This window comes from Megalobrama amblycephala, linkage group LG18 (assembly GCF_018812025.1).
Source record: "Megalobrama amblycephala isolate DHTTF-2021 linkage group LG18, ASM1881202v1, whole genome shotgun sequence".
Lineage (NCBI taxonomy): Eukaryota > Metazoa > Chordata > Actinopteri > Cypriniformes > Xenocyprididae > Megalobrama > Megalobrama amblycephala.
This window is the reverse complement of record NC_063061.1, coordinates 35,853,214-35,868,293: the sequence shown is the minus strand read 5'-3', so window position 1 is coordinate 35,868,293 and position 15,080 is coordinate 35,853,214. Positions and strand designations below refer to the sequence as shown.

The 15,080-nt window shown below is 35.5% G+C and overlaps 1 protein-coding gene across 2 annotated transcripts in view; it reads left to right on the top strand.

The window, feature by feature from the left end:
- Positions 1 to 15,080, top strand: part of LOC125252080 (zinc finger and BTB domain-containing protein 7C) — a 37,391-nt gene that overhangs the window by 19,185 nt on the left and 3,126 nt on the right. For both annotated transcript variants that reach the window (XM_048165103.1, XM_048165105.1), the window contains exon 2: positions 10,054 to 11,386. In XM_048165103.1, coding sequence (XP_048021060.1) covers positions 10,068 to 11,386 — 1,319 coding nt within the window. In that variant the 5' untranslated portion in view covers positions 10,054 to 10,067. The remainder of the gene's footprint in view (positions 1 to 10,053; positions 11,387 to 15,080) is intronic.

Genomic DNA, 15,080 nt, shown 5'->3' with positions numbered 1-15,080 from the left:
TCTAAACAGATGATCGACCCACATGTGTAATCATGTTCACTGTAACAAACGGTTTTTATATCATCATCAAAAGTTTAAAAACATTAAGTATTTTTAAAGTAGTCTCTTAATCTTACCAAAGCTTATCAAAAATACAGTAAAAACAGTAATATTGTGAAATATTTTTACAATTTAAATTAACTGGTTTCTGTTGTGATATATGTTAAAATGTAATTTATTCTTATGATCAAAGCTGAATTTTCAGCATCATTACTCCAGTCTTCAGTGTCACATGATCCTTCAGAAATCAATCTAATATGATGATTTGCTGCTCGAGAAACATTTATTATTATTATTATCAATGTTAAAAACACTTATGCTGATTCATATTTCTATGGAAACTCTTATGGATTCCTTGATTGATAGAAAGTTCAAAAGAATAGCATTTATTTTCAGCATTTAATTAATGTGCTTTTGCTGTATAAAAATATCATTTTTTAAATCGTACTTACCTCAAACTTTTGAATGGCAGTGTATTGTGATTTCTACACACACAGACACAAAAAAAAAAAATAAATAAATAAAAAAAAAAAAAAATATATATATATATATATATATATATATATATATATAAATATACAAATAATCTGAAATGTTTCTTGAGCATCAAATCATCATATTAGAATGATTTCTGAAGGATCATGTGACACTGAAGACTGGAGTAATGATGCTGAAAATTCAGCTTTGTCACAGGAATAAATTATACTTTACTGTATATTCACATGATAAACAGCTATTTTACATTATAATAATATTTCAGATTTTTTCTTGTATTTTTAATCAAATAAATGCAGCCTTGATGAGCAGAAGAGACTTCATTCAAAAACATTCAAAGACCTTAAGGTTTCCAAACTTTTGGCTTAAATATATATTAAGCTAAACATTTGAACTGCAACTGTCACTGCTTAAAATAACTGTCAAGATAATGTAATTAAATATATATACCTAAAATATATAAATATATAAAAGTATATAGTTATATAAAGTAAATATATATTACACATTAATTATATATGTGTACATATATGAATATATAATATATAAATACATTGCGAATATATTATAAACTAATTTCTGCAAAGGCTAAATCAATTATGATACATTTGGTGTTGGAAGTTTACAAAAACCCCAAAGTGACGTCACAATGCAAAAATCAGATACGCATCAGATTTGTTTCCACACAAAAGTGGCCAAGATCAGATTTGAAAATGTCAGACTGTGAATCTCACTGTTCACATTATCATGCAAAAACAGATCTGAGCTTCATCTACTTTATCGAAATCCACCAAAAGCACAAACGCAAAACCAAATTTCATTAGAATTACTAAAGTTTAGACAGTCATTTGAATACGTTCATGTTTCAGAAGGTATTGAAAGGGTGTCACGAAGATGACGTGTGTGTGTGTGTGTGTTTGAAGAGGACTGAACTCAGATTAAAAACAGTGTAAATTACTGTTTGTAGCAGGTGGAGTGTGTGATGCAGGTGTCTGTACTGTCTTGCTTCATATATTTAGCAAACAGATGAATTACAGCAGACATTACACAATCACTGTGTGTAATCTTAACAAGTCTCTTAAAGTGTGGTTTATGTTTGTTCTCATCTGCTGGCGGGTGAAGCAGTCTACGGATGAAAAGCAGCTCAAACATTTGGGTCAAAGTTAGAGCAGAACGTTAAATGAACTCAGAGAGGGCCAAAAAAACACGAGGCCAAACCTACACTCCACTTTATTATGTTTTCTTTAACTTTACTCAACAAGGTCCCGGTTTACGTCTGCGGTCTGACGTTAATTTGTATGGTAGGGTGCTTGACAAATGACATTGATTTTGGAGAAAAAAAAGAAATATATTATACAGTCAAACCAAAATGTATTCAGACACCTTGAACATTTCATTCATTAATTCACTATAGTTTAAAAAAATGGTATTAAAATATGACAAGATCTCAGAGTTAAACTGTGTCAGAAAAAAATAATCTTAATTATGTCAGATAAGACTTAAGCAAGACATGGTCAGGTCAAAGTGTCTGAATCATTTTTGGTTCCAAATTTTTATAAATTTTACCGGTAGTCCACTGTATGAAGAATTTTTGGGCATAATATGTCACAGTTTACTTTTTTTTGCTATCCTCACTTACATAAATGAACTATAGTGTCCTGAACCCACTAGTAAAAATATTAAAAAACGTCTAAATAATTTTTGGTTTGACTGTATGTTTTATATATATATATATATATATATATATATATATATATATATATATATATATATATATATAATATTATTATTATTATTATTTTATTTTTTTTTTTTTCTTTGTATAAGGGTGGTTGACAACTGACATGCACATTGATTTTGGGGGGGAAAAGTTTTTAAAAAATCTATATCTATCTATCTATCTATCTATCTATCTATCTATCTATCTATATATATATATATATATATATATATACACACACACATATATATCATTTTTTATAGTGCACCTTTCTCAAACTCAAAGCAATACAACATGTACAAAATGTGTGCATACATATATATATATATATATATATATATATATATATATATATATACATACATACATACACACACACACACTCCACATGATTCTGTTATTTCCCTGTTTATTACTGTGAAGCTGCTTTGAAACAATCTGTTTTGTATAAAGCGCTGTATAAATAACGGTGATGTGATTATATTAACATCATGGTGTGTATATATAGAAAAATTAAAAAAGAATCTGAAAAATCTGGTTTAAAATAGTTTTTTTTACCTGACGACAACTTGACATGTCACTTCAGCTACCAATTAACCAAACTAATGGCAACATCTCCGAGCTGCTCTGACTCAAAATTTCTCTTACTAATTAACACGAATGTCAAAATCGAATGGCATAAACACAAAAGTAATTATCCCGACTGTTGAAACAAATCTAAAGTGAAACGGAAATCAGGCTCACAGTAACCAAACCGCCATTAAACCGTTTGCTGTGTCTTATATGCAAATCAGCCCTTTCAGCTGCTCACATGCAGAGGAACCGTATTCAAATCCACAGCCTTCTATTGGACGACTAGAGCGCAGGACAGGGAGGGAGGCAGTTCTGTCTGTAAACAGGGCCGTGAGTCTCAGCGAAGCGCTAATAGACTAAAACCTACAGGTGCCCCTGCAGGTGAGGCCCCTAAATGATCTCCCTCAGGACCCACGAACCCACGGCTGGATTTAGCCAATTTACCAGCAGTCTGAGTGGCCGTAAGTCTGAGCACCATGACACGCGCTCGCTCCTGTCTTAGACTCCAGCCCTGCCTCCCTGAAGAGGCCATGATGAAATATCTCGCACAAATGTGAACTGTTTTAACTTTTGCAGGAGATGTTGTAACTTTACCATATCAAGAGTTGGTCATCTTTGCATCACAAAGTTTGTGCGGCGAATGCATGCATTTAACCCCTACAATTTCCTTTTTAAAAAAGGTGCTTTGACTTTTATCCAAACGTTAATGAATAATCGCTGCCAAAGTATTTGTCCCAGTTAAGACGATCATCAAAGCTCCGCTTGTGCTTATGCATTTAGTTCAAACATCAAACAGGTGTGTGTTATTTTGAACGATCAAAGAACCGAGGGGGTATTTTGGGTTTTTACTCACGGTGTCATTTAAGTTTCGAGATATGACACATTGTGATTGATGTTGAACTCAGAACTAGTAATGCATGAACATGCAAAGATAAGAAAATAGGAAATATCTGCAAACAAGGTTATTGTTGATCACGCTTAAGTCACACTGCATGCACCGGTTTCACTGACCTTAAAATGAGCATTTTTAACCAATTCAACTCAAACTGATTCACAAATAGGTTAAAGCGATTCAGAGAAGAGCGATTTTGTGAATCGCACTCATTGCATGTTCATTTTCACTGACAACAAGGACAACGACGCAATATCAAAGAAACACATCTAGCTTCTTTTTTTGCAATGCTGCTCCTGAATAGCGGCGCAGGAAACACTGGTCCACACGCATGCATCTTTTTCGAACGACAAACGCCTATCTGTGCTGAAATGAGTGTGTGGTATTTTATCAGGCTAAAGAGCAGGAACTGTGTGAGGGTATTTTATGAGACGTTCTTCGCCTCTTTCCACAAACTGTGTAGATTAAGAGAGAACAAACGCTGAACATTGATCTGTGAACCGCCTTCAACCTCACGCAGGGCATTTGATACGGCATGCAACCAAATGCAGCTGATAAGCATGATTTTCTTTAGAATTATTATATTATTTTAAATTGTTCAGAGGCTTCAAGAGAGACGCTTCAAAGAAAGAGTTTAAAATCCCAAGAAAATTTACTGAACAAAACAAATGTTTGAAATATTTTAAATAAATATTTAAAAAAACTAAAAACATGCTCAACTTATAAGTGTTGCTGTATTCTATTGTTATATGATTTGGTTATATATTTCAAACATTTGTTTTGTTCAGTAAATTTTCACAAATACATCTGAATAACCGAATGAACATATAAGCTCTCAAACTTTTTTAAAAACAATTAAATACGTTTTCTTAGGTTACACTATTCTGCACTCCTAAAATTAACAGTCAAACAAACCAAATTTACTGAAACGATAATGAGCGCCTGACAGACGAAATTTGTTGTCAGCAGCATGTGACCATTACAATAAAACATTACTCCGTCTCCGTGGAAAATGACGTCATCTTTCCTTATCATTGCAACATTACATTATCATAACATCACAATCAAACCACAAAAGCAACGTCTACAGAATAATTCGTCTACACTCCAACGGAGTACAAGTTATCACATCATTTCACAATAAAAAGTGCAAATGCTGATGTTGGACGAACTGAGCTGCGGTCCAGTCGCAGATATCAATCTAAAGCATGCTCTTTACTAGCAGCGCCACATCAACAGTTTAGACAGGATTTCAGATAGCATCTATCGCTGAGGTGTGTGTGGGGGTCAGTTTTTGCCAACACTGTGGGAACCAACAAGGACAACGGCTTAATAAACATGCAAAGGTAAAAATGCAAAAGGTTGCATGAGAGTTAGGTTTAAGGGAACGGAAAACATAAAACATAAAAGTTGCAGATAAACTTTCCTAAGACGTTTTCTAATACAATTACGAGTATATGGTTCATCTGTACATTCTAAAAAAAAAATGCTGGGTTAAAATCAACCCAAGTTGGGTTAAATATGGACAAACCCAGCGAATGGGTTGTTAAATGTTTGCCCAACCTGCTGGGTAGTTTTATTTAACCCAACTATTGATTAAAAATTACTGTATTGCTTGCTTAAAATGAACCTAAAATATGTTGGAAATTAAAAATCAGACACATAATTACTAGAGGCAACAATAATAATCAAAAGGTGAACATTTATTACATTATAAAAAATGCTGGGTTAAAAACACCCCAAGCTGGGTTGAAAATGGACAACCCAGCGATTGGGTTGCTGGGTAGTTTTATTTAACTCAACTATTGTTTAAAAATTACTGCTTGTTTAAAATGAACCTAAAATATGTAGGAAATTAACATTTATTAATAAGTTTAATGAATAATAATTAAACAATAAACATTTATTTAAATTGCTTATTAATAAATGTTCACCTTTTGATTATTACTGTTGCCTCTAGTAATTATGTGTCTGATTTTTAATTTCCAGCCTATTTGGGGTTCATTTTAATCCAGCCATACAGTCATTTTTAATCAATAGTTGGGTTAAATAAACCTTCCCAGCAGGATTAAAACAACCCAATCGCTGGGTTTGTCCATTTTCAACCCAATTTGGGTTGTTTTAACCCAGTGCACCAATTTAAATAAACAATAGTTGAGTTAAATAAAACTACCCAGCACGTTAGGCAAACATTTGACCCAATCGCTGGATTTGTCCATATTTTACCCAACTTGGGTTGTTTTTAACCCAGCATTTCTTAGTGTAATAAGCAACTTAACGTATTACTAAATGTTCATTTCTTAAACATATTAATAAATGTTCATTTCTAATACTTTGGGTACAATTTATTTTACAAGCAAAATAGTAATTTTTAAACTGCCCAGCAGGTTTGTCAAACATTTAACCCAACCACTGGGTTAAAACAACCCAATCGCTGGGTTTGTCATTTTTCAACCCAATTTGGTTGTTTTAACCCATCATTTTAACCCAATGCACCAATTTTTAAACAATAGTTGAGTTAAATAAAACTGCCCAGCACATTGGTCAAACATTTAACCCAACCGCTGGGTTAAAACAACCCAATCACTGGATTTGTCCATATTTTACCCAACTTGGGTTGTTTTTAACCCAGCATTTCTTAGTGTAATAAGCAACTTAACATATTAATAAATGTTAATTTCTTAAACATATTAATAAATGTTCATTTCTAATACTTTGGGTACATTTTATTTTACAAGCAAAATAGTAATTTTTAAACAATAGTTGGGTTAAATCAAACTGCCCAGCAGGTTGGTCAAACATGTAACCCAACCACTGGGTTAAAACAACCCAATCGCTGGGTTTGTCATTTTTCAACCCAATTTGGTTGTTTTAACCCATCATTTTAACCCAATGCACCAATTTTTAAACCATCATTTTAACCCAATGCACCAATTTTTAAACAATAGTTGGGTTAAATAAAACTGCTCAGCATGTTGGGCAAACATTTAACCCAACCACTGAGTTAAAACAACCCAATCGCAGGATTTGTCCATATTTTACCCAACTTGGGTTGTTTTTAACCCAGCATTTTTTAGTGTAATAAGCAACTTAACATATTAATAAATGTTCATTTCTTAAACATATTAATAAATGTTCATTTCTAATACTTTGGGTACATTTTATTTTACAAGCAAAATAGTAATTTTTAAACTGCCCAGCAGGTTGGTCAAACATTTAACCCAACCACTGGGTTAAAACAACCCAATCGCTGGGTTTGTCATTTTTCAACCCAATTTGGTTGTTTTAACCCATCATTTTAACCCAATGCACCAATTTTTAAACAATAGTTGGGTTAAATAAAACTGCTCAGCACATTGGGCAAACATTTAACCCAACCGCTGGGTTAAAACAACCCACTCATTGGGTTTGTCCATTTTTAACCCAACTTTGGTTGTTTTTAACCCAGCATTTTTAGAGTGTATTATTAGTAATTAGCTTTTTACGCAACTAGCAGAAGTCTGTGGTATGTCTGCACGTAGGTAGTCATACATGTTCACTGCTGACACACACGAAGGAGTGTGTGTCGACAGTGTTAGGCATGTGCGGAGGGGCCAGTCGGCCCTCAAACACACACACTATAATTATGGGAGTGAGTGAGGAGGTGTGGAGGGCCGGACTGAGAAAAGAGGAGAAGAGAAACGCATGTGCTCCAGGGTGGGTGGGAGACCTTGCTGTGTGTCTCTTCCTTCTTTTTTCACTCCCTCCCTACTGTTGTTTTTAGCTCTGAACGCCTATTTAACTTGGCTGGATTTTCCAGGGTGGGGCACTTTTTTTTTTTTTTTTTTTTTAAGTTTTGCCCAACCTGTAAGGGAACTTCTGGGGACACGAGATCTCATCCTTCCCTCTTCCTTTTTTCTTTCTACAAATAAAAAGTGTTTGTGTTATTTATATACATGTGGTTAAAATGTTATTTATACACAATTAGCAAAGAACATGCCAATCAATTATGAATATGAATAATTCAAGGCATATTACTTATATGACATTCTTTAAGATCTATAACAACAGATGTCAACACAAATTATTCATGTTTGTATTTCCAATTTCATGTTGGTTCATGCAGGCCAGAGTTGCATCTATATGCATGTTTATTTACCTGAAAGGTCATATTGTTTAGAACTCGAGGCTCTTAATTTAAAAGATACATTCCGTGTTACTTGACTATATGATCAAACGGTAATTATAGCATCTGTCTCCTAGCAACAGCAGAAGGGACATTAAAATCCTGATTGGTAAGTGCTGAGCTCAATATTATAGAGAATAAAGACAGATAATGTACAAGGGAGAAAAAAAAAAGTCCCGAAAACACAAGTAGCTCATTTTCTTTGGCTCAGAGGCCATTTTTGGACCATTGAACGCCAGTCGACAGCTTTCGGTGGTGGCGGGACGTATGAAAGCATCCGTCCACATGCCTGCAGTGACCGCGGGGACGAGACACACTGAGATTAAACTCTATTCATAGCCATGAATGAAGGACAATGCTGCCAAATTGCCTCTTAAAAAGTCACTTTAAACATTTCAGGGAATCCGCAGGTACAATTCGGGATCCATTCATGTAGGCCTGTAGTTTAAGAGCATCTGAACGGAGATCCGCCGTCCGAAAAACACAGCTTTGCAAATACTTTATTATTGTTGGACGCTGTAGAGTGAAAGTGCACTTCTAGACTTGGCTAAAATATATGTAGAAGGAAAAGAAAAAACGACTTTACATTGCATGCCTGTTAATTAATTAAAAGAAATTGCAATTAAATAATAATGCCATTATGTCTCCTCTCATGCAACGCAAGTAAAACCGGAGGCGGTGGGTTACGTTTACTCATGCCCTGACACTTTTTTTCCCGTGGAAAGCAGAAACTAGAGCCTGACCCCTTTTGCCTTCCTGTGTTGTCTTCTTTTCTTTCCGAACTTGATGAAGATAAGTGTCAGCTTTTCTCACAATGCAAAAGATCTGATTTAATTTGCTATCTTTCAAGGGCTACAAGCAAAATGGCCACTGCTATCGATATATGTCGTGAAAAGCAGAAGCCAGTGGAGATGCTGTTTGATCGCAATCAGAGAGAACCAGAAACAGAGATTTGCTCCTTGCACGCTCTACGGGAGCTAATTAATTATCTGATTATGTGACGCATACTCTTTAACCACAAAGTGCAAGCACACACAAGTTACACACTCGTGCACAAAACAAGCACTTTCAGCTCAAATCTCATTCTATATCAATAATATTGTAAGGTTGGTCAAATATACTTTTCCTATATTCAATATTCACGGTTATATTCATTTAGTCAGCAGTGAACAACATGGAAGGAAATGCATTCCAGATATGAGAAAATTAATGTTTGTTTTAAGTTAACTACCTTTTAATTTTTCTCAAATTCTGTGTTTTCCATTTTACTTTTTCTGGATTCTGTGTGTTTTATGATTTAACACAAATCTATCATCAAAAATGGTGTCTAATCAAAGGAATTAATCAATCTTTTAAAAATAAAAACAATTAAATTTACAACAAAACATTGCATTTTTATTTTTTGTCAAATAAGGTGCTGCACAACAGAACTTTATACTATATATAAATTAAAACATGGAAGAACAAATACCTTGGTTGTCCCTAACTATCATAATTATAATAATAATAATACTTTAAGAACAGATTTTTCAAAGTTATAAATAAAACTTTATTGGAATTGAAGAGCTACATGCAGATATTTTAGTAGGCTAAATATCGAAATTTACTCAAAAGTTCATTACTGACATTATTGATTTAATTTTTTCTGATAAATATCAATGTTGATTTAGCACCTTGTTTTAATGCATGACAGGATAACAAGCTCACTGTAAAAAAGAATTGTTGATTTAACTTAAAAAAGTACCTGGTTGCCTTAAAATTGAGTTCATTGAAATAAAAATTTGAGTTAAAGGATTAGTTCACTTTCAAATGAAAATTAGCCCAAGCTTTACTCGCCCTCAAGCCATCCTAAGTGTATATGACTCTCTTCTTTCTGATGAACACAATCTGAGATATTCTAATAAATATCCTGACACATCCGAGGTTTATAATAGGAGTGAACAGGGTTCATGAGTATGAGCTGCAGAAAGTGTCTCCATCCACATCCATCCATCATAAACGTACTCCACACGGCTCCAGGGGTTAATAAAGGCAGAAACATAAATATGATGTTATCTGAACCACATTAAGTTGATTTGACAAAAGAAAAAATGTTGTGATAACAAATCATGAAAGTAATTTTTACCGTGCTGCAGTTTCTGACCAGTTTCACTGTCTACCTCTACACAGATTCCCCGGAGAAGATGGCGCGCACAGACGAGGACCTGATCGGAATCCCCTTCCCGAACCACAGCAACGACGTCCTGTGCAGTCTTAACGAGCAGCGGCGGGACGGGCTGCTTTGCGACGTCATCCTAGTCGTCAGGGACCAGGAGTACCGCACCCATCGCTCCGTCCTGGCCGCCTGCAGCCAGTACTTCAAAAAACTCTTCACGGTGGCCACCGGCTCCAGTCGGGACTCCAACACGCACGCCATCTACGAGCTGGACTTTGTGGCGCCGGAATCGCTGACGGCCATTCTGGAGTTTGCGTACACGTCGACGCTGACGGTGACCGCATCCAACGTCAAGGAGATCCTGAGTGCCGCGAGGCTCCTGGAAATTCCCTGCATCATAAACGTGTGCCTGGAAATCATGGACACGGGAGGAGGGGGAGAAGGAGGAGGACCTGCAGAAGGAGACGAGTTTGAGGGGGATGATGAGGAAGACGAGGACGAAGAGGAAGAGGAGGAAATGGAGGAGGAGGTCGACTCCAAAGATGGAGAATTTGAGGACAACAACAGTGAGAAGTCCGCGCAAGGCGATGGGGCTGAAAACCAAGAGCGACAAAAAGTTTGGGAGGACAGGCGAGCGGAGAGTCCACCCTGCAGCTCGCAACAAGAGGCGCCGAACCCGGACAGGGACGGCCAAGAATCCCAAAGACGCTCATTGGACACTCCGGAAGCCCCTCATGCTGAGAAACCCAGAGGGCCGGAGGGATTGGAGGGCCGGGCGCTGAAGGACTTCTCCATAGAGTCCTTACTTCAAGAGGGATTGTATCCGAAAGTGCCGGGCCTGGAAAGAGGAGCCGGATTCTCGCCCCTTCTCCCAGGCTTCTATCCTCCAATGTGGGCTGCAGAATTCCCAGGCTACCCTCAGATTCTGGAGCCCCGACACCCTTTTCCCGCCGCGTCGCTGGAAAACAGCCCTCTGGACCTTGCGGTCAAGAAAGAAGTCATCAAAGAAGAGTTAAAGGATGAACCCACGAACCCTGTCCTTCACAGAGATTTCCTCAAAGACTTCATGAGTCCAGGTTTGGGTATGACCTCTGACCCCGCTCTCGGCCCGATCAAAGAGGGAGCCGACTTGCGGTCGTACCTGAGCTTTCTTTCCGCCTCCCATCTCGGGACACTGTTTCCTCCGTGGCAGCTGGAGGAGGAGAGGAAGATGAAGCCCAAAGCGTCACAGCAGTGCCCGATCTGCAACAAGGTGATTCAAGGAGCGGGAAAGCTGCCCCGGCACATGCGGACACACACAGGAGAGAAGCCCTACATGTGCACCATCTGCGAGGTCCGCTTCACCAGGTGAGTCGGGTTAAGGTGACACTAAGACGAGTACTGCAAACTTGAGCCTTCAAATCCAGGTAAAAACAGTAAATGAAAGAATATAAAGGAAGTGATACTATTTAAGTATACTTTCCTGTAGAAGTATAGAAATACTTTTTTGTCACTTTCAAACTTTTGTCACTTATTTATAGTGAAATTTTATGGGTGGGTTTTGGTGGGTGAATTTTGTATTTTTCTATGCACTTCTAATTATTGCAATAATTACTGATGTAATATGATTATTTTTATTACTTATAATTTTTTATTGTATTATTTATAGTTGTATTTTATTTCATTTATTATTAAATTACTATTTTAAAAATAGTTATAGTGATAGTTGTTGGGAATAATGGTGGCCTTTTTTACCATTTTTATTTTATTATTTTTTATAATTTATTATTCAATTATAATTAAAAAAAAACTTGAAAGTTTTATTTATAATGGTAACTGATGCAAATTATGGTGGGTAAATTTTGTATTTTTCTATACACTTCTAATTATTAAAATGATTAATTTACATGTAATTTGCTTATTTATTTTATTGATTTATAATTTTATTTTATTTTATTTATTATTAAATTACTATTTAACTTAACACTTATTAATAGTGATAATTGATGGGAATAATGGTCGCCATTTATTTACTATTTTTATTTTATTTTTTTTTTAAATTTATTTTATTTAAATTATTATTCAAATTACAATTAAAACAAAAACTTGCCAGTTTTATTTATAATGGTAATTGATGGGAATTATGGTGGGTATATTTTGTATTTTTCTATACACTTCTAATTATTAAAATTAAGTAATTTTATTATTTTTATTAATTATAATTTTTTTGTATAATTTAGTATTTAATGACATTTTATTTAATTTATTATTAAATTACTATTTTAAAAATACTTTTGATGAGAATGATGGTGGCAATTGTTTTTTACCATTTTTATTTCATTTTTTTATAATTTCATTTTATTTAAATTATAATTTAAATAATTTAATAATTCATAATTTTATAATTAAAATACGTTTTTTTTTTTGTCACATTTATTTATAGTGATAGTTGATAGGAATGATAGGAAGAAATGGAGAAAAGCACCTCAATCCGGATATGAATGCGCAACACTACCATTAAAGTTAAGGTTCATCCACAAATTTAGCTAAAACTTGCCATTTACTCAATGGAATTTACTCAATGCCATTTACGCAATGAAATTTCAAAACCACGTCAGCATGAAAAAAAGTTGGGTGAACTATACCGTTAACATTTCAGGACTGTTTTTAACATCATTTAATCAGATATAGTGCAAGAATAACACTTTTAAAGTGAACATTCACTAAAAATAAATTGAAGGCAGCAAAGAATGTTTTACGAGAAATAATTCTGACTTCTTGTCATGTAACTTTTCCCCTCAAACAAATTACATTGACTGTCTAAAGAATATATAGCCTCTTTGAAGCTGAAAAGCTAAACTTCAGTATTACAACAATGAAACGGCACATGAAAACTAGAGCAGCATCACAAGGACAAACCTGCTGTGAAACACTTTATGCATCACTGTGGTCGAAGCCCGCACGAGGTTTCCACACTGTAAAAGCCAAAGCGTGGTGCTGTTAATATAAGACCTACATTTCACTTTTGGGCTCAAACGCTCTATAGAGGAATGAAATTTCTCTGAGTGAGATCTAGAGTGAGAAATAGATCAAACGAAGGTTTTTTAGCTTCTGGATAACTCATCTGGATACCACATAACAGGAACACTAAATCCTGAGTGTTTCGGTTTTCGTGTTTTTTAAGGTTCTTCTGCTGCTGCTACTGTTGAGCAACTTGCAGCTGTATGCTTTTCAAGTATGAAGGCGTACACCTGTTTGTGTGTTTTTCTGCATGCACATACAGTCGAAGACGCATGAGTAAGCGTGTTTGCAGTGTAAGACAGTGTAACCGCTTCGCTCGCATTTGCGAATAAAAAAAAGAAGTCGCAAAAAAAAAATCCCCACGGGCCCTTAAAAATTTCAGAGCTATGAAATTTAAGGTTATAATACATATTAAAAATGTCATCCAAGATGTTCATGTCTTTCTTTCTTCAGTCGAAAAGAAATTAAGGTTTTTGAGGAAAACGTTCCAGGATTTTTCTCCATATAGTGGACTTCACTGGGGTTCAACGGGTTGAAGGTTCAAATGTCAGTTTCAGTGCAGCTTCAAAGAGCTCTACATGATCCCAGACGAGGAATAAGAGTCTCATCTACAGAGAAACCATCGCTCACTTTCTGAAAAAAATAAAAATGTATATACTTTTAACCACAAATGCTTGTCTTTGTCTACACGAAACTGCAATTTGGACCTTCAACACGTTGGTAACTGCTGAACTCCACTATATGGAGAAAAATCCTGAAACGTTTTCATCAAGAACCATAATTTCTTTTTAACTGAAGAAAGAAAGACATGAACATCTTGGATGACATGGGGGTGAGGAAATTATCAGGAAATTTTAATTCTGAAGTGAACAAATCCTTTCATGCATTCTTTTTCATCCAGACTTAAATTTGGGTATATTTCACAAAAAAAAGCAACATTTTGAACAAACAGATGAGAAAAACACACATTATTTTTCTTCAAAGACTACACCTAGCATAAGTAATGCTTTTATCGCTTGTTTCTGCTCCTTTTTTGCCTGTTTTTATCTGGAGATTCTGTACTCTTTTATAACATATGTAATAGCGCTCTCTACTGTACAAAAGTGAAAACCGGAAAGCCGGAAAATTCCGTCAATGGCGGGGAAGCGTTGTCTCGTAAAAGATGGAAAATTCCTTCAATGACTGAAGCGTTGTCCCGTAAATTATGGAAAATTCCGTCAATTACTGGGAAGCGTTGTCTCGTAAATTATGGAAAATTCCGTTAATGGCGGGGAAGCGTTGTCTCGTAAATTATGGAAAATTCCGTCAATGGCGGGGAAGCGTTGTCTCGTAAATTATGGAAAATTCCGTCAATGGCGGGGAAGCGTTGTCTCGTAAAAGATGGAAAATTCTGTCAACGGCAGGGAAGCGTTGTCGCATAAAAGATGGAAAATTCCGTCAATGGCAGGGAAGCATTGTCTCGTAAATTATGGAAAATTCCGTCAATGGCGGGGAAGCGTTGTCTCGTAAATTATGGAAAATTCCGTCAATGGCAGGGAAGCATTGTCTCGTAAATTATGGAAAATTCCGTCAATGGCGGGGAAGCGTTGTCTCGTAAAAGATGGAAAATTCCGTTAATGGCGGGGAAGCGTTGTCTCGTAAATTATGGAAAATTCCGTCAATGGCGGGAAGCGTTGTCTCGTAAAAGATGGAAAATTCCGTTAATGGCGGGGAAGCGTTGTCTCGTAAATTATGGAAAATTCCGTCAATTACTGGGAAGCGTTGTCTCGTAAAAGATGGAAAATTCCATCAATGGCGGGGAAGCGTTGTCTCATAAATGATGGAAAATTCCTTTAATGACTGCGTTGTCTCGTAAAAGATGGACAATTTCGTCAATGACTGGGAAGCGTTGTCTCATAAATTATGGAAAATTCCGTCAAACGCGGGAAAAGAGTTAAGAGCATTATTTAACACATTATTCAATCTATAGATTTTAGTAGTATCTAAACAATATTTACCATTAAATAAATACAGTTTGAAACAAATATTTTATATTTATATT